Source organism: Syngnathus leptorhynchus, chromosome 2 (assembly GCF_054491065.1).
Source record: "Syngnathus leptorhynchus isolate UIUO chromosome 2, UIUO_Slep, whole genome shotgun sequence".
NCBI lineage: Eukaryota > Metazoa > Chordata > Actinopteri > Syngnathiformes > Syngnathidae > Syngnathus > Syngnathus leptorhynchus.
This window is the reverse complement of record NC_141196.1, coordinates 19,976,084-20,001,159: the sequence shown is the minus strand read 5'-3', so window position 1 is coordinate 20,001,159 and position 25,076 is coordinate 19,976,084. Positions and strand designations below refer to the sequence as shown.

General features: G+C 43.8%; 1 protein-coding gene across 2 annotated transcripts in view; it reads right to left on the bottom strand.

Annotated features, from left to right (window-relative positions):
* The window catches only part of efnb1 (ephrin-B1), a 61,762-nt gene extending 47,970 nt beyond the window's left edge, over window positions 1–13,792 (bottom strand). For both annotated transcript variants that reach the window (XM_085901531.1, XM_085901539.1), the window contains exon 1: window positions 12,911–13,792. In XM_085901531.1, the coding sequence (XP_085757657.1) occupies window positions 12,911–13,026 (116 nt within the window). In that variant the 5' untranslated portion in view covers window positions 13,027–13,792. The remainder of the gene's footprint in view (window positions 1–12,910) is intronic.
* Between the last annotated feature and the right edge of the window lie 11,284 nt (window positions 13,793–25,076).

Sequence of the window (25,076 nt, the reverse complement as noted above, 5' to 3'; positions counted from 1 at the left end):
CAACATGATGGCAATAGATGTTCACGAGTAAATGAGAGCAAAGTGACATGCAATCATCCCGGTTTTAGTAGCCTGGATGTATTTGCTTTTACAGTCACTCGGATGATGGGAAATTCAAATGTATTTCCAAAAAACAACTGGCGCGTCTTATGAAACTGCCTATTTGACTTGCAAATCATTGCGATGATTCATAACGCCGACTGTCTGCCCTCCTTTTTTAAGCAAATACCTGCGTGCGTGCGTGCGTGTGCGTGCACCGCCGTGGGAATGACAGCTTGTCAGTGAAAGCGACGTTATCATCTGTGTGATGTGTGTGTGAGTGGCGAGCAGGTGCGGGGTCACATCACCAGTGGCGAGCTGACACGGTGGACAGGAAACATCACTTTCTGATTTCCCTCTAGAGGGGAAACACTCTTGTCACAATGTGCAGTGCTGCTGTTCAACCTCTTCTGAAAGGTTATTTCAATATGTGCAGCAGCTAAGTGTACGCCGCTGAGCGTGCCACCCATGACAGATAGTTATCCAGAACCCTTTTTAACAGACGCCATTTCTTTAAAACAATGTCATGACTTTTTTTTTTCTTCTTCATTCTGGCCTTGATGAGAAGAGTTCTGGCTGGCAAACCTCCCCCCTTTCCCGTCCTTAGCCTTTGACTTTTTTTTGGTGTAACAACAATACGAGGGGTTTAGTTCAGTGTCCTGCGGTCGATCTGTGAGTACGCTGATAAGGGAAACTGATGGATAGGTTTAATCAGCCGAGCCCAGGGATCAAGAGCGTGGGACAGATCAATCAAATGCTGTGCGCTTTATAATAGAAGCGGCTTTTATCACACTGGCAGGGGTATTTGCTCGTTATTTTGGATTGTGGAAAGGGACCTATTTTGGTAGTGAGAGCAAACTATACAAAATAAAAGAAGCCTGTGTTAAAATCTTGAAGTGTGAGCCTAATGAAACACAAAGCAACCTTTCAAGCGGTGACGTAATAAAAAGAAAAACTATTTGAAATGAAAAAAGAATGAATTGCACCGACTACATGAAACAAATGGAGCCAAATCTGCATATGGGAGATAGCCAGCCCGTGTTCTACTAACTAGGGCAGCGTTTTAATACACAGCTGCCTTGTGTGTCTTAAAACAAGTCTCTTATCAGACAATTTGAACGACAGGTCTATTTTCTGTTTACTCTCAAGTCGTGATAGTAAAAGACAGTTACGTATGTCCTTACCCAATGCCAGACAAATGATCTTTCTCGCCTCCCTTGACTAGAGATCTTATCCCAGCAGACATGCCTAAGTTGTCAGTAGGTTTCTAGAGGCCTTATTGAACACCTTATTGACTGATGCAATCACGCAGACACACATCATTAGGCTCATTAACAGTGAATGCAAAAGGGGAGCGACGGCCTGACTGCTATAGTCTGATAACACTCAGCGGGCCAGACGCGGGCTGTCGGTATTAAAATGAAACGTGGCTACGTGTTAATAAATAGCTTGTTTGACATGGTGCTATTCCCATTCACACCATTCATTTGCGTTACAATAGTCGGGCGGATTGCGGCCTCGTAAAGACGCTCCATGTGTTGTTTTAGGAAGCCATTACAAACTGGGTCGTCTCCATTACAAGGGCTATCCGATCGCTATTACCGCCATCTGTAGCGCACACTTAAATGTTAATCTCTACGAGCCCACCACAGCTGACTCGTGAGCGAGCGCTCGCGTCCACGCCACCTTCCGCTACATCCAAACGTGACACGGCAGCTGTTCCGTTGTCACATTGCAGCTTTCGGGTGAACACGTTTACTTTCAGTGGAGCGGAGGGCACAACGTTGAAGAGGTCGAACCCCGACGCCCGTGCAGCGCAATCTCGCCGCCAGGAATGCTTGCTCCCTTCAAAGGCTCATCACGGGACGCACGTCTAATGCGAGGGGAAGGCCGCTTAAAGCCTCAGCCAGATATGCTGCTTTGAAGCGACTGCCGAAGTCCCTTCAAAAGAAGAGAAATCATTTCCCTTCCTTCTGCCATTTCATTGTGCAAAAGACCCACCACTCAGCTCTATTTGGTGGCCGTCTCCACTCCAATCCCGAGCAGGGCAGCGGCAGAATATGAGAAATTCCACAATACATAGTTATGAAGTTTTCAAAAGAGACCTTAATGCACACACAAAGTCTCGACAAGTTTGAGGTGCAGCCATTGGGTGTGCATAAATAAATGAGAAAAAGCAGCAACACGGGCCAAGCCCAGCGTGCATGAAGGGACCATCTGCAGAGAAGGCCTTTCATCTCGGAGACAGAGGAAGAGAGCACAGGAATGATGTGGCGGTGCGGCCTGTCATGTTTCACAGTGGGAGACAGATGAGCACAACAGTTAAAAGTAGTCAAAGTTTTCAATGTCGGAGAAGATGAGACTGCAGGGAGAGCGCCGCATAATAGCGAACCTATTTGATATTAAAGTCTGCATTCTGACCATAGCTGAGTCCAAGAGAAAACTTTCAATATAAATCCTCTGTGCGTTTCATCTGCTGGCTGCAAAGATTGAAGACATTGTGTTTGCTTTAGCAGGACTTTTCTACTATTTCCAATATAGGCTCGATGAGAGGCTTCCATGGCCGTGCACATCATGGGGGAGAATAAACACCCATTTAATGGGAAGCACATGTGCAAAGGGATGAAGCAGTCTCCCCTCATATGAATAGGATGAAATATAGACGTGTGCCCCCACTGCGCAGCAATCACCGCCGTAAGAAGTTGGCGTGGGAGGTAAGGGGGGGTGGAGGGTGCTATGGAGGAGGGGCAGGGGGCTGATGCCCCCCGACATGCATTCTCACTCAACACACACAGCTGCCAATATGGTCATCCTGGAGGGGATTCATGAGGAGGCCAGTGTCTGACAGTGACATCTCCATTCACTCTTGAATTCTTGGTCGCGGCTCCCAACATGCAAGGACACACACTCGCATACACACACAGAGCGCGAAAGGCCATGAGAGGAAGGCACAGCACAGGGGCAAAAAAAAAAAAAAAAACATTTTCCCCACCGTAGGTCTCTGTGGGATTTAGCGTGGCATTATATGAAGATTAGACTTTAGAGTGCTCAGCTATCTGATGTCATTGTTGGTTTTATGTTGTCTGGAAGGTTTGTGGAACTCGGAGCTCATGGCAGACCCATTTTTCTATAAACAAAACGCTCCGGGTTGTCGCTGTGATTGATAGCAGGTTCCTATTGTATCTGTCTGGTATGGCTGTATTGGAAGACAAATTAGTGGGAGAGAACTCACGGAAAACGTTCCACATCTGACTCCATCAATCAAGTCAGCAATCAAAATAATTCAATTAAGAGACTCAAATCCTGCTGGCTGGCGAGTGCCTCCTCCTCCACCAGGCCAGAGACAAACTCAATTTACGGACAATCCATACATGATAGCATTAACTCCACTTTAAGGCTCAAATGTTTTTCCATTACTTACATTTTCTAAATATCCCGGGACATTCAAAGGAAAGAGCTGAGTAACGCTGTTTACTTTGGCAGGGAACAATTCAAGGGATAAAGTAAACAAGAACAACTTCAATCAAGTTGCAGACAGGCAGACTGGATGGCTAAACTAATTTGCAAATTCTTATTTGCAAAACATAAGGAACTTGAGAGAAGTTTTTCATTGATCTGCTAAATGGCTGTACATCACAGATGCCTGCTTGTGGAGAGACTGAGGAGAGGAGGTTGCTGAATATGTGTGTAATTGTCTTTCTCCGCCGTTTCCGAGGCGTGAAAGGGAATGCGGCCTTGCGCTGCGGTGTCCTGGGGAGCGCCGATTGAAGCGTCAGTCACAGCTGCCACGCGGGGCCCCGGCGCGCAGCAAATCCCAGGACCGGCCCACGCGGGAAGAGGGGCCGTGCCCGGGCCTGGGAGCGGCGGGAGTCCCGTAGGTCTTTTCTTCCAGCTCCTCACTAACACAAGGGGAAGCGGCTTCATGCTGGGAGTTTGCTTAGAAAAGGCTGAGCCAAGACTTGGCAGAATGGGTTAACACACACACACACACTCAAAGGCTTTCAGGGCTGTTGCCAGTGGGTATGGTGGAGGCGAAGGACAAATATCAACTCATCTATAAATTTGGGAAACATTTCTTGCCCCACACACACACACGAGACAGAAGTAGCTTGTGGGGAGAGGGGCACAACTAATTTACTGGAGGAATGACTGTTTTTTTGTTTTTTGTTTTTTTTTTATTTTAATTTTTTTTTGGAGCCCTGGGAGCCTAATGGTGGCAAAGTCGTGAGGATTATACACTGTGCCATTTCCATGCTCTCACTAATAGTCTCCATGTTCTGCCTCTGTATGCCGTAGATGGATTATGATGTTTTATAATTACCATGGCTGTGTGTGTTGGACAGAGGGGGGTTACTGCAGACCACCCATCTGCCATGCTGACACACTTTACTAGGGGATCCCTTGGGTAAAAGCGGGCTCCTGTACCATGCTATTCCATTACTTTATCATTCTAACATTCTATTATCTTACCACTCCATTCAATTACACTGTCACTCCATTAGTGTAGTCATAACAGTGAACAAAGAGCTCCATGATGATCATTGATGAAATGTTCAGAGCTCGTTTCGTGCGGCCATGATTCATTCAGTCTTCCAGGATTTACAGCCATATCTGAAGTCAAAGCACTTTGATACTAATTACTTTCTCTTTCTTTTCAACAGCGCACAAGTACTCAGAAAATATACATAGAAACAATTTACAAAAGTATTTTTTGGTTTTCAATAATTATACTTAACACACAAAATTGTTCATCAAGACAACATTTGGAGCACCTGAACCCTGATTTATTTTTCTCCGTGAGAACTCCACACCAGCATGTGTGTTCTTACTATTCTTATTTTGAGTGGTGTACTGACCAAAACACGGATCACAATACCTCCATTGACAATCAAGAGTCTAAGCATCCATTTTCTGCTTGTCCTTATTTGGGTCACAGGTAACTGGAGCCTAGACCAGCTGATTTCAGGCAAGTGGCAGGGTTTAAGACTGGGTCACTCACTCACAGGGCACAAATAAATATGAATGTTAATAGAAAAAATTACTTGCTTACATAGTCACACATATAAAACAATTAACATCTTCAAAATGTTTTGGGAGAAAACCCACACAAGCATGTGAGGAACATATAAACTATGCACAGAGATGTTCTAAAAAGCGATTCAAACATGCATCACCTAACTGTGAGGCAGATATGCAAAACACGAACTAACCAATATGGTCGAATCAAGAGGCTTATCCTCAATACCAGACGTTTGGTGTCATAAATGGAATGACCTGTGTCGGGCAGCATGATGCCACAGGACATTCAGTCTGCAAAGAAGGAGTAGTAAAAAAAGAAGTAGAAATAAGCTAGGCTGGATGTTTGCCTATTCGTAACAACATCAGCAATGTAGCATTTCTTTACTTGGAGGGCAGTGGTGGGGGGGGCCGCAGATTATGTAAACAATCAACCGAGTGAATCCTCACTTCTGATTTACTTTCTATTTCACATCGCAAACACAGTCTGTCCCTTGTCCAACCTCAGTGTTGATCACACACACGTACACACACACACACACACATATTTTTTTAATCACTAACTTCGAACATTTTTTATTGTTGGCCCCACCTGTTTTCAAAACAGATTGCTGAGAGAGGGAGAAAAGAAATCAACACACCCACACCACAATGTAATCGCCAAGATGATCTTGATAGCCACCCAATAATTGTGCCTTTGCTGACCTTGGTTAAAAAGAAAGGAATTGGGCTAAAAAACAGACAATTGTCTTCAGTCTTCAGTTAAAAATATCACTGTGGTCATTTTAAGTACATTTTCTGGGAAATTCATTTTTGTTGGTTTACACTCTCAAATGCACTAAATCCAAAGTACTAAAGCAGCAATACCATGTGTTTTTCAAACAAAATTAATACCATGTGCTTTTCAAACAAAATTACGAGATATAGATGGATAGATAGATAGATAGATAGATAGATAGATAGATAGATAGATAGATAGATAGATAGATAGATAGATAGATAGATAGATAGATAGATAGATAGATAGATAGATAGATAGATAGATAGATAGATAGATAGATAGATAGATAGATAGATAGATAGATAGATAGATAGATAGATAGATAGATAGATAGATAGATAGATAGATAGATAGATAGATAGATAGATAGATAGATAGATAGATAGATAGATAGATAGATAGATAGATAGATAGATAGATAGAAAGGTAGGTAGGTAGGTAGGTAGGTAGGTAGGTAGGTAGGTAGGTAGGTAGGTAGGTAGGTAGGTAGGTAGAGAGAGAGAGAGAGAGAGAGAGAGAGAGAGAGAGAGAGAGAGAGAGAGAGAGAGAGAGAGGGGGGGGGGGGGGGGGGGGGGAGTGGGAGAAATGGACGGACGGACGGACAGACCGAACTTTGTGCAATGCTTTTGGTGAGTGTAGCTTTGATATTTTTGTGGCAACATCTTGATAATTCTGATAACCATGGTAGATTTGTTATATGAACCTTTGATAACATTTCATCTGTACATTAGTCACTTTTTCCAAACATGTAATCCATTTGCCAGCATAACATTTTTCCCTTTTTCCACTGTAACTTTCTCATTATTTTATATTTTTGGTGTGCGTCTGGGTGAAATCAACCTTAAAAGCCTTGAGGTCAGGCGCGTAGCATTCATTTCAATATACACTGCCTAAACTTGAAAAATAACTTTAATGTTTCCAAAAACTAGAAAATCATTTTCCCGTGAGAGTGACACTTTTTCTGAGAAGAGCCATATAAGTTAAGGTTTTGGAAAACAAATTGTCCTTCCAATGCTTCCTTGCTGGACGCTGTAGTTCCCCTTCCCCCGAGTCCAAGCACAGTGAATAGCAGCGTCCCCACAAAAGTCTTTGCGGTGCCGCAAACCAGAGGAAAACACATCCGTGCCAATCACGAGTCATGACGTCCTATTGGACGTGCAGCGCGGCGGCCGGCTGTGAAGGTTACCGGTCGCCCTGCCCTGCAGTTTGGACCCGCTTTTAATGAGCTCGGCCTCAGCTGCACAGCGAGAGAGACGATGAAGTCAGTCCGAATGAGGAGGTTACGAGTTCTCCGGCGGGAGCCACAAGGGTAATGGTTTTAGAGATGGCTGTCACACAGATCCGTTCCACTGTCCAACGCCGGCGCTGATCTCCAGCGATCCAAAGCTGCTCGCTTTTCAATCTCTCAACTTCTCTCCCCGTGTCCCCCTGCTTCTTTATTCCCTCGCCTTCCACCTCGCGCTGACACATGGAAGTAATCTGGGAGCTGTACGCTGGTCTGAAAGGATGTGTGGTTGAGCCTAGGGCTGTGTTTCAACGCTCTATATTAGCTTCCTTTCCTCTGCTGCTTAATCCCCTTCATTTTCATCTGCTCTTGTGTAAAAGAACTCAAATGGCCAAACAAAGGCCGACTTTGCGCATTCAACTTTCTCCCTTACTTCCTGAAACCCGGCATACCAACATCTTCAATTAATTCAGTCGAGGAGGCAAGTAGAAAATATTCAAGGAAGCTTTTCCCGTGGCCGTACCGGCAGCTTGGCATTGCCGAGACTGATGGGAACTTCCTCCCACTCCTCGCCAGGCCAGGTTTCTGTCTAATGAAGCCCGCTTCGCTAACAGCCACTGTTGAGCCACTCCGCACTCTTCCTCAACACTTTCACAGGGGCGCACTGGCACACTCCTCACACTTCCTTAATGTTCCACTGCGGCCGAACAAAGAACAATAGCGCGGCGACATTCTCAAGCACTCGTTTGCCGCCTGCCATAAGCTTACACTTGCCCCTTTCACAAGCAGCCTTCGTGTTTTTTAGCAAGAGTGTGAACTTGCACAGTGGCAGAAATTGTACTGACTTTAGTCCTTCCAAGTGGTCCTCGCAGTGCAGTTAAACCAAATTGGCAGTTTTTTTTATGGTAATTATACCTTCTCAATAATGTGCAGGATTGTAAAGGGTTGAGGTGTCGTTTTATGTGCGAAATTCAACAGTCAACCGAGAAGTGATCCGGTATCAACACTTGGAGTTTCTGTAATGGTCATTTGGAGGACTCAAAATTGTCGTTAAGTTTTGGCTGTTATTAATGTGTTCCTAAAGTTTAAATCATTTGTTGATTGAAATTTAACTGCATGAAAAATCACCACTGTCACCAAACTGACAATAATAACAAGAATAGAATTTGTTTGCCCAATAAACAACTAAATTCATAATAGATTTTTAGGACATGATTACCTTACAAGTTAGTGTACACACTTATTAAAGAACTAGAACTATTCAAATAAATTTATGTTTTTTTGTTGGAAAACCTTTTTCATTCTTTGATGTCAAATTGTTTTTAAAAGTTTAATAATGCATCCCTATAATATATGTACTAATTCCAGTAGTATACATACACTACATTTGCTTTCCATCCTAATTTTTAGTAACATGGCTTTCTAATGGCGCAATTCATTAAAAATAATAATAAAAATTGGCAACACACAGTCAGGGAATTAGCTAAAAGTGTCACCCAGTCTGGGCCGTAAAGTATAACCATCTTTTTTTTTTGTTTGAGGAAACAAAATAAGTATCAAAATCATGAATGACTTCAGTATTGGCAGCTGATCATTTCAATTATTGTTCTGTCCATCAAGTTACTAATATGAGATGAATCAGGCCAGCGGAGGGAGGCCTGTCTTTCCGAGTCATTTATTACATTCAGCTGTTGTTTCAGTTGTGAATCAGACCTATAATATGTCTTCAAAGAAAACCAACTGTAGCTCATGTCACGTCGACCGGGCGGGAACACATGGACTACGGCGCAGAGGATAAGCGGGGAAAACCAACTTAAATGATTTGCGAATGCAACTCGTTTTACAGAACAGAGCTGAGCTGGGTTGGGCTGGGAATGTGCAAAAGCAAAATGATTCATCAATAGCACAGAAAATCAGTATGATCAGTTTTCAGTGACGCGGCAGCCAAAACCGCCAGCGGATAAAGTGACTCCATCTGGATTGAAACCATGAGGGAAAAGAAAACATTTTTTTCCCGAAATATCCCAAGGAGCTGCTACTCCTTTTCTGGGCCCAGGTGTGTGTGTGTCGTTACGCGGCCCTGAAACAACAGACATGTCGACACAGAAGTGCAGGCACATAAAAGCAAACGCAGCTGTCGTCGTATTTGCAGCAGTTTGCGCCAGTTGCTTTGCAAAAGTATTTCTTATTGGTTGGAGCCGCTCGGCAGCTCTCGGAATGGCGCTCGGGGTCTACGTCCTCCTCTGCATGTAATAAGATCTCTATCAGAGGGAAACACAATTCCTAGTTTTAAGAGTGGACGGGGCACTAAGGTGCATATCGCAAGGATAAAGGGGGGGCAAGCAGGCCTCTGACCCTCTCAGCAGTGACCCGCACAGCAGTCAGCAGCAGAGAGGAGCTCTCCGTGCAATCAACCAAATCCTCCTGCTGGGCTTGGGCTCTTTCTGCTTCTTGTTCAACAGGTTGCGGCGGTTTCGGGTTTAGCCAGCAAGTTTTTCTTTTTAAGCTCCTCCTGAAATTGTGTTTTGAATGCCTGCACAGATCAGTCTTTTGAATATTGATGTGAAGTGAAGAATTTGCCGGCGTGCCTTCAAACAGCGTGCCTTGACAAGAGGTTGATAAAAAAAAACTAAAACTAAGATAAGACAGATAGGTTCTTTTAGACTAATTGCTCATTGTAAAAACATTTTTACCTTTACCTTATCAAGTTAATTAAAGAAGAAAAACTTGAACTTTAAATAGAACGGCAATTTGAAAGAAGAAAGCAATTTCATCACCCTTTTTTACTTTCAACTTGCAACAACTCCTACTAAGATGCTACTTTCTCCTTTAATAAGATATTAAAGAGCAGTGCTAATCAAATCCACATTAGTCATGAAATTTAGTGAAGCATTAAGCATGCACTAAACCAAAGCAGTCAACTGTTAAAGTGAGTCAGCCAGCTAAAACCAATTGACAGCAGCATTACAAGGAGCGACATAGCAAGAGTGTGTTGACCTTTCTCAACACAAAAACCCTCTTATGCTGTTTTTTTTTTGGTATTTTGTGGCCTTCAAATACAAGTTAGAGGCCAAGAAAATGTGTTTCCAAGCCTCAGCAAAATGCGAGTTCAACATCAGTGCACCAGACTGTCGGCCAGCCTGCAGTCGTTGTCTTGCTTTATTATTTCAGAGGTGTGCAAGAAAGTTTCCCAGCCTTTCCCATCGTGCTGTTTGCCTCCTGAGCTACGGCAAACAGGCCACCATGACTGCGGGTCATGAGGTAAATATTAGCTTGCCAGGGTTGGACTAGAGGACGGGCGAGAGCCACTCGCAGCAACCTTGTCAGATTATCATGAAATTGGCATCGCTGCAGTATTTCTGAGTGTGTGTGTGTTGCTGTACGGGTTTCAGCCATAGCGAGAGGACGTGATCAGTCATAAGAAAGTGACATTTTGTGGAGTAATCCCACTCAGCTAAATGAGAGCTAATCCGATTTGCTCTGATAAAATGTTACTTTTTTTTTTTTACCAGCCAAGACGCTGAAGTATCCGAGCTCCTGCACTGCTTCTCCTCCACTATCTCAATTATCTATATGAAGTAGGGTTAGGGTTCATTTTGACATTTTAGAAAATGTCCTTCAATAACTATGAGGGAAATAAATGATCAATTAACCATGAACTGTTTTCTACTCAACAAATTTGTTGTTATTGATGGTGGTATTAGGAATTCATACTGAATGTTGTGAACTCCTGTAAAAAGTTTGAGCAAAATAATGCCGCACAGAGGAGACCATCAACAGCACCCCTGCTGGCTTGGACCAAAAAGCGCATTTTATTTGGCCACAGTTTCAGTGATTAATTCACAAACAATTCCATAGAATCAACAGAATTTTTAATGATCAGTTAATGGATTACCGTTTCAAGCCTGAAGTAAAAGTTTGTTTGACTCTTTCCCACAATGCACTTTTGTCATGATGTATGTTTGCTGTTCAAACACACTGAAAAGAAATCAATTAAGTAGACTTGCAATTATTGATAAGACAGGCGCCAGAGTTCTAACACATTAAAATCTATAACTAATGGAGCACCAGCAGCGACGTGAACATAAATGCAGACCTACACACACACACCTAAATAAAAATAACAGGGCCAGCCCTTCTGCTTTCCTATACTTAGGCTCATAACTCATGGCCTGCGGGGAGGTTCTGGTATTGTGTTATTTGGTGTGTATATGTGGTACAGTGTGCAAACAGAGGGCTGCATTAATTTATTAGCCTAGACAGCAGTTCTCCCCAAACTGGGACCGGAAAGTAGGACATCATAAATCCAGATAAGTCACCTGATAGTGTACTGTACTGTACTGTACATCGCTGCGATTGATTTGGAAAAAAAAATAATAAAAAGAAATAAATAAACAATGCTGATTGCTGTACAAGTATTCCTTTTTTTATTGCCCGTCAGACAGCGCTGCTGACGGATACGTTTCAGAAGAAAAACAGGTTTGTCTGTTGTTATTGCCAAGCCTGCAAACGGCAAGATAATTGTCTATTGTTTTCAAAGCACACAGCAGCGGGATAATTAGATTGGGGGAGAACACTTTGCCGAGCGCCTTATTGTTCCACTGTGAACTTTATGAAATATTCGGTCAGCGGGGGGAATTGAAGCAGAGCGGAGTGGGGAAACAGATGGAAGAATAATCTTTGACTCCTCAAAGCAGCGTGGCAACTTTTGAAGAAAATCCCTTCAGGTGACATCAACAATAAATCAATAAATGTAATAAATGTCACATTGTGCTTTATTTGTCTAGAACCCGCCGAGGGTGTTTAAATGAGTTTAACTTCAGTATCTGATTATTGCTTCTGAAGGCAACCAGGGCTGACGAGCGGGTCACCGTGTGGCCTTTAGGCTCCGACTCAGACCTCACGCACATTCTTCTATACGTTCTGGACAAATATAAATACACCAATGAGCACAACTATAATTCCTACCCACTGGCTGCACAACAAGCTCCTATGACATGTGACATTTCGGGGATAAATCAATTCTGGCCTCGCTTGCTGCTGAAGGTCAGCTCTTCAGCTCTGAGCACATAAAGGCTATTTTTGTTTTTTGTTTCTTTTTACAAAATTTTCCCACAAGGCGTGTGCGATTCAACACCACGCAAACACGGGAGTTGACTCTGAGTGGGTGATAATTGCTACCAGAAAGTATTTTATTAAAAGCCGTCTGGGCTTGCACTGCTGTGTTTTGATGAGAAAAATAGAATCTTTTCCCAGCAGCTTGCATCAGAGAACCTAACCCCTGATTTCCCTGAGTTGATGAACAGAACGTCAAATTGGATCCAAGTGTAATTTAGCTCCCAAGTGTTTAAAACACTTATTATTCCCCCTGCTATCCGAAAGCACGGCTTCACACATTTCCGTGGAAGGGTGCAAAGCTGCCCTCCAAGAACACCTGGACCAAACTTGATTCATTTAGCTGGCTTGCACCTTTCCACTTGTAATCTACTAGATCCTGCTGATTACTGCAATTAGGAGAAATGAGTGGAAAATTCTAAGAACTCCCACATAGTCGTGATTAGAGCAAAAATGTTCTTATTAATGTGGCGTATAAAGGTGCATGTTACAATTGGTTATAATGAAGCATTTATCATGGCGCCTGTAGAGAAGTTTTGTTTATAGTGTGCACGCCTGTAGCTGGTGGTTGAAATTAATCAACACAAAAAAAAATAAACACACAATTTTTTAGTTTAGCTGTGAATAATTGCCATATTTCACAGAACATTTAAAACAGGACTGCGCCCTGGCAAGTTTTCTTCCATTACGCACGCACCCAAGGAGTCAAAAAATAAATGAAACAAGAGACTTACTTGAGATTTTGCGAGCTCCAAATGATGGTCTCCAGAGATTTGGCTGAAAGTAGCACCGTTCTACACGTCAAGATAAAGATCCAGAGGTAATACTTCCAACAAGCCAGTAGTGCCATGCTGATAAATGTACACGCACGCACGCACGCACACACAGAGTGGGAGCCGAAAAGGTTGGGACGCAAAGCCCAGTACGGCAGCGCGGAGTCGGACAGCCTTTATGAGAGTGTGGGCCGGTGGGAAGGTGAGCGTCGGTCAATCGGGAGCATGTGAGCTCACGATTACAGTCATGTCCTTGTGGCCAACTTGGTGAGCTCTCGTCCGGGCCCAGTGTCCTTGACTGAACCCTCGCTTTCGGTGCACGACAAGTGTCCTGGACGGCCTGTGGCTGCTGGCGCACAAGCGACGACCTTCTGGTCAAGAGAATTAAACTAGACGAAATTGCAGCTTTTAAAAGCTAGGGACGGACGCACAGCGAGACAGCGTTGTCAAATCTCGCTCTTTGTCGGTCTACTGGTACCTGTCGCTGCCTCCACATCCATCCATCAGTCACAAGTCCAGTTGGGGGTCCAAAGGCTCCAAGACATTCCAGGGTGCTTTGTCACTCCCCGCTATTCTTTTTGGAAATGAAGTGAATTTCTATTGTAAATACCCCTCCGGTCTCCAGGGGCTGCTCGGCGTGCGTTCCCGCCGGGTTTGTGCTCCGACTCGGACGCGCTCCTTGGCCAGAAATAAGAAAAAAAAAGAAAAAAGAAAAATGATAATAACAATAATAAAGCACTCGTGCGGGTGGATAAAACAAAACAAGGTGAAGTCAGCTTGCTCAGTAATTCCCAATCCAAGCGCTTTCTTGCATGCCGGTGTATTTCTTTGGCCGTGTCCAAATCGCACTCTATTCAGCGGCTCCAGCCTGACTGTAACCCGATCTGAAGCGAGCTGGGCTTTGGGGACCGCCCATCACCCGCGTATCAGCCAATCACATCGCTCCGTCTCAACTCGCAAGCAGGAAGCGATGGCATTTGTTAAGGGTGGGGTGGGTGAAGGGACGCGGAGGGTCGAACTAGTATCGAGCTTTGCTCCACACACCCACGCCACCTCCTCGACCCAAATTCATTTGGACTTTGTGATGACTTTTTGTCATAGCGAAACTTCAGCGAACTGTATGAAAGCCTGGTGGACTTTAAACTCTAACCCCCTATCAATTCAAACTTGCCGGAATGGCTCTTTCAAACTCGCCCATAAACATATCTCCAATGTTGACGCTGAAATAAATCTAAGTGACCGGCTATCATTTCTATGTAAACAAAACGTCTAAATTTGTAACACTTGAAGTGTTTCAAATGTTCCGAAGCGACTGTATAGGATTACAGTGGCAGTTATTCTGGTCCTGTCTTTCCCCTCTTTGAAGGGAATGGTGATTAATGGTCTCTTTGGATCTCTTTCGAGTTGTCCCCTTTCGGAATAATGAACTGCATGAGAACTTATCCTCCAGTGTTTAAAAACAATAGCAGGCCGGTAGCCTATAGTCACTGCAGGCCATTCATTCACTGAGGAAGAAATGCTTGACACATAATTGATCATGTCCATGTCTGTGCCCCCTTTGTGAGTGTGTGTGGTGTGTGTTTAGTTTGGAAGACGCAAGTAGAGAGTTTCTCCTCACTTTTGACCAGCTTTGAGCAAGCAATGCTGCCCCCTAACGGCTGGTAAGAATGTGAGGCGAGCATGCGGCTGCTGAGCAGCGCGTTTCCAAAATTTTATTGAGCAGAGGCCCATACGAGAAGTTACAGGGCACACCACACTCCCCTAAAAAAATAAAATAAAATAAAATGGGTACTTAAGTCGATTAAGCACCTCAGTATTGAAATAGCATTTAATTGTTCTGCTTGGACATTGTTGGCTGTGAACAACGATACAATCGATGTGGATGATAGTTTTCAAAACTACGATTGATGCAATTTCTGCCACACTGCAAAAAAAAACGTTTTTTCTCAAAATTGCTTTCACAATTGTACGCTACCTCTATCAAGTAGTCTGTTTATTTGTTGAAGCAGGACAACACAAGACCACAGAATAAGACCACTGTTTTCACTAAACAACTTGGCATGGGCAGAGGAAAACCCATTTGATTTTGAGAATGATCCACGTGCAAGGAATTACTTTTTTTTTTTTTTGTAAACAGAAAGATAATTCAATTTGTATTTTTTTTTTCATTTATTTCTGAATGAATTAAGCATGGGTTTTAAACAGGACACGCACATGCCGGTCAGTATGAGGGTGAGGAGGATTAAGTCAGCAAATGGCTGATCATATACAGGCCGCTAAAAGCTTGTCCTGATTTATTACTCCCGTTTTTCCTCCCTGATCTGTTGAGAAAACAGTCTGAGCCAATAATCGTAAATGTTGGACATGTCCAATATTTCTGCTCCGAAATGCGTATGTGTGTGGTCAACACCTGGGACTCTGTAACTGTGAGTCTTTGCGTCTTTGCCATAACGGCCCATTGGGAAGTGACCTGAAGGTCGTGCTGTTACAGGACACAAATAGAGAAGTTACTCATTCATTCGAGACATACTATTTTAGAAGTGAAAAGTTCCTATGACAATTCTGCACGCTGCATCGAGCAGTACGCTGCGTTCCTATCCAGCCGACTGCTACAAAACGCTATGAATGAATAATGCCCCTAAACATACTGCCACAGCGAGTCAAGACTTTAATGACCCAAAAAATGAAATCTGTTTTTTTTTTTTTTATGTCGTCAACATAAAAAGCGACATTATCCAAATAGCTCAGAAACTAATTATATCGGCCCCTAAAGACTTTGACGTTTGGGCTTAACCTGATACCTCTGCTGCGCAGAGCCTCAGATTGTCACCTGATCTTGCAGAAAGCAGCCTTGCATGGAAGAGCTTGAGGTCTACCACAGCCAGTGGTAGCAGTCCAATAGGAATGGGACTCCAAGGCGTTAATAGTCGACATCTTGCACTACCGTGATCAGGCTACACAGCTCGGGATCAAAAGCCATTTATTTGCCAAGGGCAATATTGCTGTGGGAAGCAATCAAAATGAATGTTGAGCGTTTACCATGACGCGTGGCACTGGAACAAGAACAACAAGTCGCTGTATCTATTTCTCGGGGATTATGGAAAGAATGTGAAAGATCTGGAGAAAAACACAACGGCTTAACAAAGAACTATGTGCTTATAAGGGAAAAAAGGAGTGTTGAACGATGCTTTCAGGTCCCTCCACACCGTGGCACACACACACACAGAAGAGACTGTCGTCTAAGAAATGGTGGCATTTCCCTGTAATGAGGTCATCATGTTAATGTGTATACTTGGCGGTGATTAGTGCTTCTATTAATAGCCACAGAATTAACTTAGGAGCCGCCGCAACAAATAGACATGAATTTAATCGTGTGTTGAAAATGTGTTTCCATTATCCTAATAACGGTTACTCCAGCAACATAAATCAAATGAAAGCAGAGCGTTTTTTTTTCTTTGACTCTTTTGTTTCCCCCAAGATGAACCCTCGCTACCAAAGGCCATAGTCCCTGTCCAATCTGATATTTGCACTAAACAAACACGGAAAGCATGACATCATTTCTGGATAAGGCAGCCAGCCGGTAGTCAGGCCAGCAACCTCAAAGTGAAAATAAATCACAGTTTAAGTAGCTTTCGCTTGCTTTTAATCTGCCCTTAATGAAGTCTGGCACATTTCCCCCCGGTGCGGCTCCGTGACACCGCCGTGATCTACGGGCCGGGCTCGGAACGCGCCGGGCCGCAGCCTCTCCGTTAACCGCGCCTTTTTATCGGGCCGCGTGGATGCGGCTATGAGCCCAGTCCGTCGGCATGCACGGGGTCAAGTGGTTAACCCTCGTTATCTGAGAGAGGACGAGGAACATGCGACTCCGACGTTCCAGCTGTAATCAATATCCAGCGGCCATTAACCACCGAGACAACACATAGAATCCTGGAAAAAAAAAAAAACACACACACTTACACTCACCCATTTGCCATCCGTCTCACGCAGAGTTAAGTGTCCTCTATTATAGTGCCGGATACACACGGCCATAAACAACACAAATTCTCTCCAAACAGCGAGCCATCGAAAGAGTGGGAAAACTCGGTTCATGTAAACGGGCTATTCTGGGCGCTGTCGTACAAGTTGTTTCATTCCGCTTTGATTCTACTGGAATACCAGCAAGGCCAAACAAAACAGCCGGGCCCATCCGCAGACGTACATTTCCTGTTTGTGCAGCGCTTGATTGCCGTCCAGACATCTTCCTCCTCGCTCGATGGCTCACTTCCTTCTCCATCTTTTCCCATCCATCATCTCATGACTGACGGTGAAGTGCTGATTACAGATAAATAATCATCTCTGATAAACAGATGCTGGTTGGAACATCCCGGCAGGAGATGGAAGCATTGCTCCCCCTTCCTCCTATCCCTCCTCTGTCACATCACTAATCAGATCTGATGGCAAGCCCAGACAATAGATGTTTTCCGTGTAACCATTTTTTGTCGACATATAAACATACGGCGGCGGTTCTTGATAGCAATCCTAATTAGTGGATGTCTGTGATCCTTTAATCTTAACTCACCACAGCTCCCCGCCGTTACAGCTTTTTAAAGAGCTCAAATGAGATTTCAAGAGGAGAAATTGTCCTTTTGAAGTTGAATATCACAAATCCAACGAAGGAAGAGAGGTAGTTAAGGCACGCGCTGGCAGAAACACGCATTTTATCAACTGTGTGATTATTTGTACGCGTGAAACTGCATTTTGACGGTCTGCGGCCTGGAGGGCTTGGGGAAGAGCGAAGTTGATGGAGAGTATATGGCAAATTCTTGCCCGGGGGGGGATGTTCTGTCCATTCTAATAGAATTACAAGCTTCTGAGAGATGCATCTTTTCTCCGGGGCTACTTGTCTGTCAAACATTAGGTCACACTCAGCGGCAAAAAGAGTGGGAGAGCGCCCACAGAAGAAGGGGATAGAAGGGGGGCTGAGGGCAGGGAGGAAAAAAAAAAACGTCTGGAGAGGTGCCTCGCTCCCTGCTGAGAATAGAAGGCAACAAAAGTGAGAAAAGGGGCTGAGGTTGGAATGAGAGAAAGCGCCAGGGTGGGAGTTGGTGAAGGAGAGTGAAGTGAGTGGCGCTTGGGGGTGAAAGAGAGAGGAGAGAGTGAGAAAGCTACAAAAGGGCTGCATTTGAATCCATCCTAATTACGCTCTGCGTGATGGACAGGACCTGCAGACGTGTCTGCTATTCTTTTCGAGTGCGTGTGTGTGTGTGTGTGTGTGTGTGTGTGTGTGTGTGTGTGTGTGTGTGTGTGTGTGTGTGTGTGTGTGTGTGTGCGTGCGGAGGGACGGTGTGATGATGGGAGAAGCCGACCTCTCGTCGAGATGTCTACTGCCAGCAGCCTGAATGGGACAAAGACCTGAATAGAAACTTCAAAGCGACCTCTCCAAGCCCCCTCAGCCACCCTCCCCCCCCCCAGCACGGTCCCTCGGCTGTGTGATGGTCAACAAGCTCCGGTTCAACTGATGTGTGTTTGTGTGTCTGCGATTCTCGTGTTATTTTCGATCCGCTGCCTACGTTTCTTGGGGGAGGAAAATAATCATGCATTTCAAAGTGTGGCTTATTTTGTGGATGTGTATTTTTCTAACTCATGAGGCTGTTATGATTTTAAGAGCGCATTGCAGGATGCAGAAATAATTGGAGTGGAGGATGTGACTCATTGCCCCCCTTCCTTCGTCACATCCCTCCCTCTGAAGTGAGCGCTGGCTCTCTTTGGCAGGACCAGAAGAAAAAGAAGGAGCCCAAACAGAGCTAACGCGCTGAAGACATGATTGGTGTTAAATGACACAGAGGGATTTAGCATCTAATTTGATTCCCGTCTCCGTACTGATTTTGGCTTGTGTTATAAGATCTTGCGGTGTGAGTCATGTAATTATTCCATCTCGCCTGGGCTTCTGATGAACATCCACTTATCTCCACCTTCTCCTCTTCAAAATGTTTCCTCTTACAGCTCGACTTGCCAGTGGCTGTGGGAATAAACAGGAAGACTCGAGGGTGAGGGCCAAGCCAAAAGTGGGAAGATAAGATTTGTATGAGGGGCGTGTGTGTGTGTGTGTGTGTGTGTGTGTGTGTGTGTGTGTGTGTGTGTGTGTGTGTGTGTGTGTGTGTGTGTGTGTGTGTGCGCATGCAATTGTGCGTGCATCCGTCCAGTTTGAGTCCACTTACAGCAGTCAAGAGTCAGGTCAGGCTCCAAAGCTCATTGGCTTAAGATGTCATTGTTGCTGCCTGGTGTCACTGACACATCCTCGGTGACATCATCACTCAGGATTCAGGAGCACATGATTCATCTCACTTCACTGCTTAACTGAATTCAAGAGCCATTACACTCCACCTCTAATCTGAGGACTGAATAAAGTCACCTTATCTGAGTTCTATTTTACGCTGGTAGGTGCAGCCAAGAGGCCCACAGCAGCTTTGATCATATTAATTATATGCCAAGTTGTAATAGGAGCTGTGTTTTAATATATGTATTTTTAATTTGATACATATGTGCCTTTTTTCCACCCCCTCAAATCTTTCCAGTAGCCATCATCTGCTTCTGGGAAAATACACTTGTACTTGAGCCATAGAAAATCCCCACCGAGATAACCTTATCATAAGATATGTTATCCGTTGTTCTGATGATGTCATGCGTTTTCAGTGCAGCTATAAATATAATGGCCATAAACATTCCTGAAGGCAGTACCAGCGTGTTGCAAATGGCTAGACATGAGGAAAAACACAGCAAATTTGCTTGAGTGCTACGGAGAAACAAAACGATAAAACCATGAAATTATTGCCTCACGTCAAATTAGATTGCAATTTTTCAATACAACGCAGCAAGACGGAAGAAGAACTTGAGAGGTGCAGATGAAAAATTGAGATATTCACTGAAGAAACTGAATCACATTAAAGGTATTGCAACATCATCATGTCCTTTGGCATTTATTACAAAAGGCAACATATGGAAAATGTGCATTATATTGTTTATTTGAGTCTTTGGGCTAACAATCAAGTGTAAAATTAACAACCATGGCTATCTTTATGTTTCTACCTATTTCTGAAAATGGATATGCGAGAAATCTGTTCTGCCACTGGTTTCTTGTCATTAAATATTATAGTGTTGATGAATATACTTTACAGGGGTTAACTTATTTTTTTACATTTGATACTCTATATGGCAATAAAGACTATTATAGCAACAACCTTTCTCCACAGCCTTCTCAGAAAGATCTTGGGTCTTGCCCAGCAACCAAATCAATTTATTGTATTTGAAATAGTGAAAATAGAAATGTGTGCACTTTTACCATCAAACGATGGAGACAAAAAAAATAAGGTAATTCAAAGTTGTAAATCTAAAGGTGTCCTTGTTAGTAAGCAGCTGAGGGTACACAAGCACACTCAGCCTCACCATCAAAGCATTAGCAATTACTCCCATGCTCCCTCACTCTAGCATAAATCTGCTCTTATCTCTGCTTGCTGCAGGATCTGGGAATATCAGCCTCAGCATCTGCTCCAACTACAAACCCGGCCTCTAAAAGCACAACAAAGTGGTTCTGCAGGCATAAATAAAGGCGGGAGGGGCACCAGAAAGAAGAGAAGGAAGCAGAGGAAGACACAGACGCAAAAAAAAAAAAAAAGATAGGCAGAGGGACACGCAAGGGTGTGTCCCCTACTTGTCTCATTAGCCCCAAGCATTTTGGCTCATTTCTCTTGCAATCTGTCAATCAGCAAGAAAGAATACTTTAAAAGCTGGTAGCAAGCAGCAAGGGGTGAATAAAGTCTTCACGGGAAATGAGGATGAGTATGAAGGAAAAGGTCAACAACCTTGGTTGGAGTAAAAGGTCAGAGTTGAAGGGTCAGCGGGTGAATGCCACTGTGTCATATTTATTAGAGCTGTTGAGCAAACTGTTGTCTGTAAGACAGATGAGTTTGTAAACTTGGCTCATACAATGCTTTGAACTGAGTTTTAAAAATAGTATGTTAAAGCGGGCAGTTATGGTTTCCATGTCAACACTAAATGTTAAAAAGTCATCATTAGGACAAAAACAATAATGATATTTGCGCAATTTGCTACATTGCCAGCATAAAATGACATTTTGAAACTCAGAATTCTGTGTGAAAGCCTTACAGGGAAATACAAATTAACATTTTTCTTTGCAATATGTTGTTTATTTGGAATTACACGCCATAATTGGAAGCAACTTCCAATCAATGGGGAAAAAGTGGTTCCAATCCCAGTTGCCAATTCAGACCTCTATGAAATGGAAGCAATTTTACCCTGGAAAGCGGTTTGAAAATAAATTGGAAACATGTCAAACCATTATCCCCACCTATTCAGTCTGCTTTGTCAGCATACTGGCTTGACTTGGACTCTGGGGGCATCTCTGTTATACTCGGGCTAGTGGATTGTTTTTCTAAGATCACTCATTTCATTACCCAAGTTGCAATTCTTAGTGGACGTTTTAAAGGCATTTTTTGGATTCACAGCATTCCTTCGAAAGCGGTCACAATTGAGATCGGTGTCGGACCCTATTTCATTCCCATGTCTTGCATACAGGTCTTCATCTGGATATCATTCCCAGCCAGGCATAGTGGGCTAATCAAGACCTGGAAGCTTCTCTCATCCATCTTCCTGTTCATTCCGACCGCATTAGCTTCTAATAATCATGTTATATTCACGACCAGCTAAGTGATGGATGCTCATTATAAGGGTGGGGTAATAAAGTTAAATTAGCCAGTGGTAGCTTCACGCAAGGTAAGCAGAGCTGCAAGCCCAAATATCAGATTAGCGTTAGCATTAGATAACAGTTTCATCTTTTGATATAGTATGGCACCTATTTGATTGCTCAGTAGAGACAGTGGTAGGAGCGGGGTGAGGGGGGCTGTGTTCGGCAATGTGTCCTTGAGTGAACCTAAACCTCCATAAATAATAAAAAAAAAAAAACGATGGTTGACGTCAGGGACCTCCACAGGCCAAGCAGTATGTGTAGTGGAATGAGCGCATGTGACTGATCCGCCCACTAAAAGAAGCTCATTTAAGCATGACAAGAAATATGCTAAATTCCATAATTATTTTTTCCAGGGGATATTTTGAGGTTTGCCACAAATATATTATAAGACACCGAGGATCTGGTGGAAAGGAAAATCCTAATGTCTTTTTTTTTTTTTTATGTGAATCATTTTGTCAAGGGGAGAACACGCAAAGGCCACGCAGAAAGCCGGAGCTGGGATTCCGACTCCAAACCTCAAAACTATAAAGCGGACTTGCGAACCATATGGTGTGCTATAGAAAAACCTCAAAGAAAAATTGTTGTGTCACTTGATGTGTCACCCAAGTACGATCAATGCCCCGAGACGCATTTTCAACAATGTTAACCCAGTTTGGGAGATTGTCGATGATTCCCGTTTCCTGCTCTGTGATCAAGCACCGCATTGCTCACACGTGACAGAAACGACACAGGTGATAGATGAACAAGTCTCCAAACTATTTTAGGGGGGGGTGTTTATTTTGCTCACGTTCACACTCGAGCAACATCGTTCATTGTGATCTCTTTATCGCACCCCCACTTCTCCCGCTCCCGCTATTTTACCTCCATTCCCTCCATGCCACCCAGTCTCCGAGTGGAAACCAGTACCCGCTATGAGACTGTCGAATGTTACTTACCAGTTCAAAGCGAACATGAGCCCCAAAAACGCCCCTGGGTCACCAATGTGGTTTTTGAGACAAAATGTTGCGAGTAAATGTTATGAGGAAATACCGCAGCTCCAGGTGCTGGGATCGGTGTCATGGGTGAAAGGTGAGGGGTCACACCCTGCCCCCTCAGGGCTGTGTGAACCCTGACCTCCCGAGACTGATGAATTGTGTGCTAACAAGGACCAGCTCTCCCTTTACTGTGCCTGCACTCTCTCGTCTTGTCTTTGGCTCTGGCTAATTTGACCCCGCCTCCTCCCGCCGCCTCTGTAGAGTCGTTATACCTGCTTGAACCTTGAAAGTAGCTCACCATCTGTCCTCTCCCTTGGATTTATAATCATCATCATATCACAGTCACACTCGGTATATTGCATCATCCAACTCCTGTCTACTAGCGCAAGCACGAGTTAAGAATAGAATGAATGAATGAATCCGTATCGGGAGGGGAGTTAAATCTCGGCCATCCGTTGAAGCGCTCACGTCGTAATGAGGCGAGCTAACCTCGTCGCTGGCTCACAGTCACACACAAGTGAAAAGCTAATCGCTGGCACGTGCACGGCCAGACGTTGCGTTAACACACATCTGCGGCCATTTCACACATAGAGCCAATTAAAGAGAGAAATCTTATTAGTGGAGGTGTCCCGACTCTCGTTAATCACCGAGGTTTCCTGGCGGGGCCTTAGTGACACTGTGAGCTCTTTGTCATCTTTATGGGACTTGTCTCATCACTCCTTAAAAGACACTCATCCAAACTTTAGTGAGACTCATGATTTAGCCGATGCATTCAGTCATCCGTGGGTCACCTTTGAATGAGCTTTGAGGGATTAGGGAAGCGTAGAAGTGGAGGTCTCATGCGGCCAAGGCGTGCATGATTTCAAGTGTAAAATGACTAGAGTGCTTCTTCTTTCTGCATGAGAAGCCATTATAATCCTCGACGCTCAAGCTCAGACCCGGCGGGACGAGGGAAAGCGGCCCGACAACAATAATGTGACGCGAGGCGAGAAGCTGTAGAGAATCCGATTCCAGGGTAAATATCCATCTATAGTCCCCGATGAAAAGTGCTCTTGTTTTCTCGCCCGGCGGGGCCGAACGGCCTGCTCGGACCTTCGGACCACCTGCAGCTCTGTCGATGACAGATTCCCTCCACACACTTGGAGCATCTCGGGCCTTGGCGCTAATCCTCCTTCTTGTGTCCTCTAAGGTCAATGGTCCTATCACTCGTGCACACCTTTAGCTGCGTTGACGCCTGTGTGTCAATGAGCAAAGCGAGTTTGGAAGTTCCCACGGCGCTCTTATTCATTATCTCTAACCTGTTCTGGCCTGTCTCATGAAAGCTGCTCCTTGTCATTGAAGGCCACTGACTCACTTTACAGTCACATTAACAGTGCTTCCTCCCCCTGATCCAAAAAACACATTTCTTCATTTGATTTGCTCAACACATATTTTACTGAATTGTTGCAGCACACAGTACTTTTGCCAAAAGCTATAAAAAAAAAAAAAAGTGTTAAAAGCAGTGAACACATACTGATTGGCACACAGTTTGATTGCTTTTTTTTTTTTTTTCCAATGTGAGAGACCCCACACATGATGAGAACAATATCGCCATGTGTCTTCTTACAGCTATGGTGTGGTCGAGATGGCCAAACAGACAATTGGGAGCCTCCTCCCTCAAACCAGAAGTCTGTTGTAATACAAGACAACAGTAAGACTTGTGACAACAAGGCATCCATTTTCAGAAAACAAAAAGAATAAATAGAAGTTATACAATTGAAGGAATTCTTGAGGCTAGGCTTATTTAGTAGCTTATTCAGTTAGCTTATTTGGTAATTGGATTGTGTTACTTTTATTGTGGTGGGTGAATGACTTGTGAGTCACGAACCCTCAATTCGAGCTTTATTTTTGTCCAGCTTCAAGTCACGTCCTCATTGACTATTGCTCTATTTTAAGTCACTATAATTGGAATTTGTCACTCGGCCAAACTAACCATCGCAAGGATGAACAGGTTTACATTTCCACAAAAGTTTACCAAGCAGATCAGGTAGGGGGGGGGAACCCATCCTTTAATATACTGCACACACCACAGGGTAGTTCAGGATAGTCTTTCAAACATCTGACCATTTGCTGACAATTTTTGCTCGATTGTTAAGCAAGACACCAAACTCCTGAACGTGCAAAAGAGGGGATGGGAGTAGGCTATGTGAATAAATAAAAAATAATCCGCAGACTATTTGTTTGTACCAAAATAAAGCTATGCAAATGTGAACTAAAATCATTTTTATGTTAGCACTAGAAGACAACCCCTATAATACTGCTACTGTTGTAAATGTAAATGTGTTATTTTTTTAATGTCAATGTGTTATTGTTTCAACACGAGTTCTTACACAAATGATAATGGCATTTCACACAAATAACAGTTTCATCA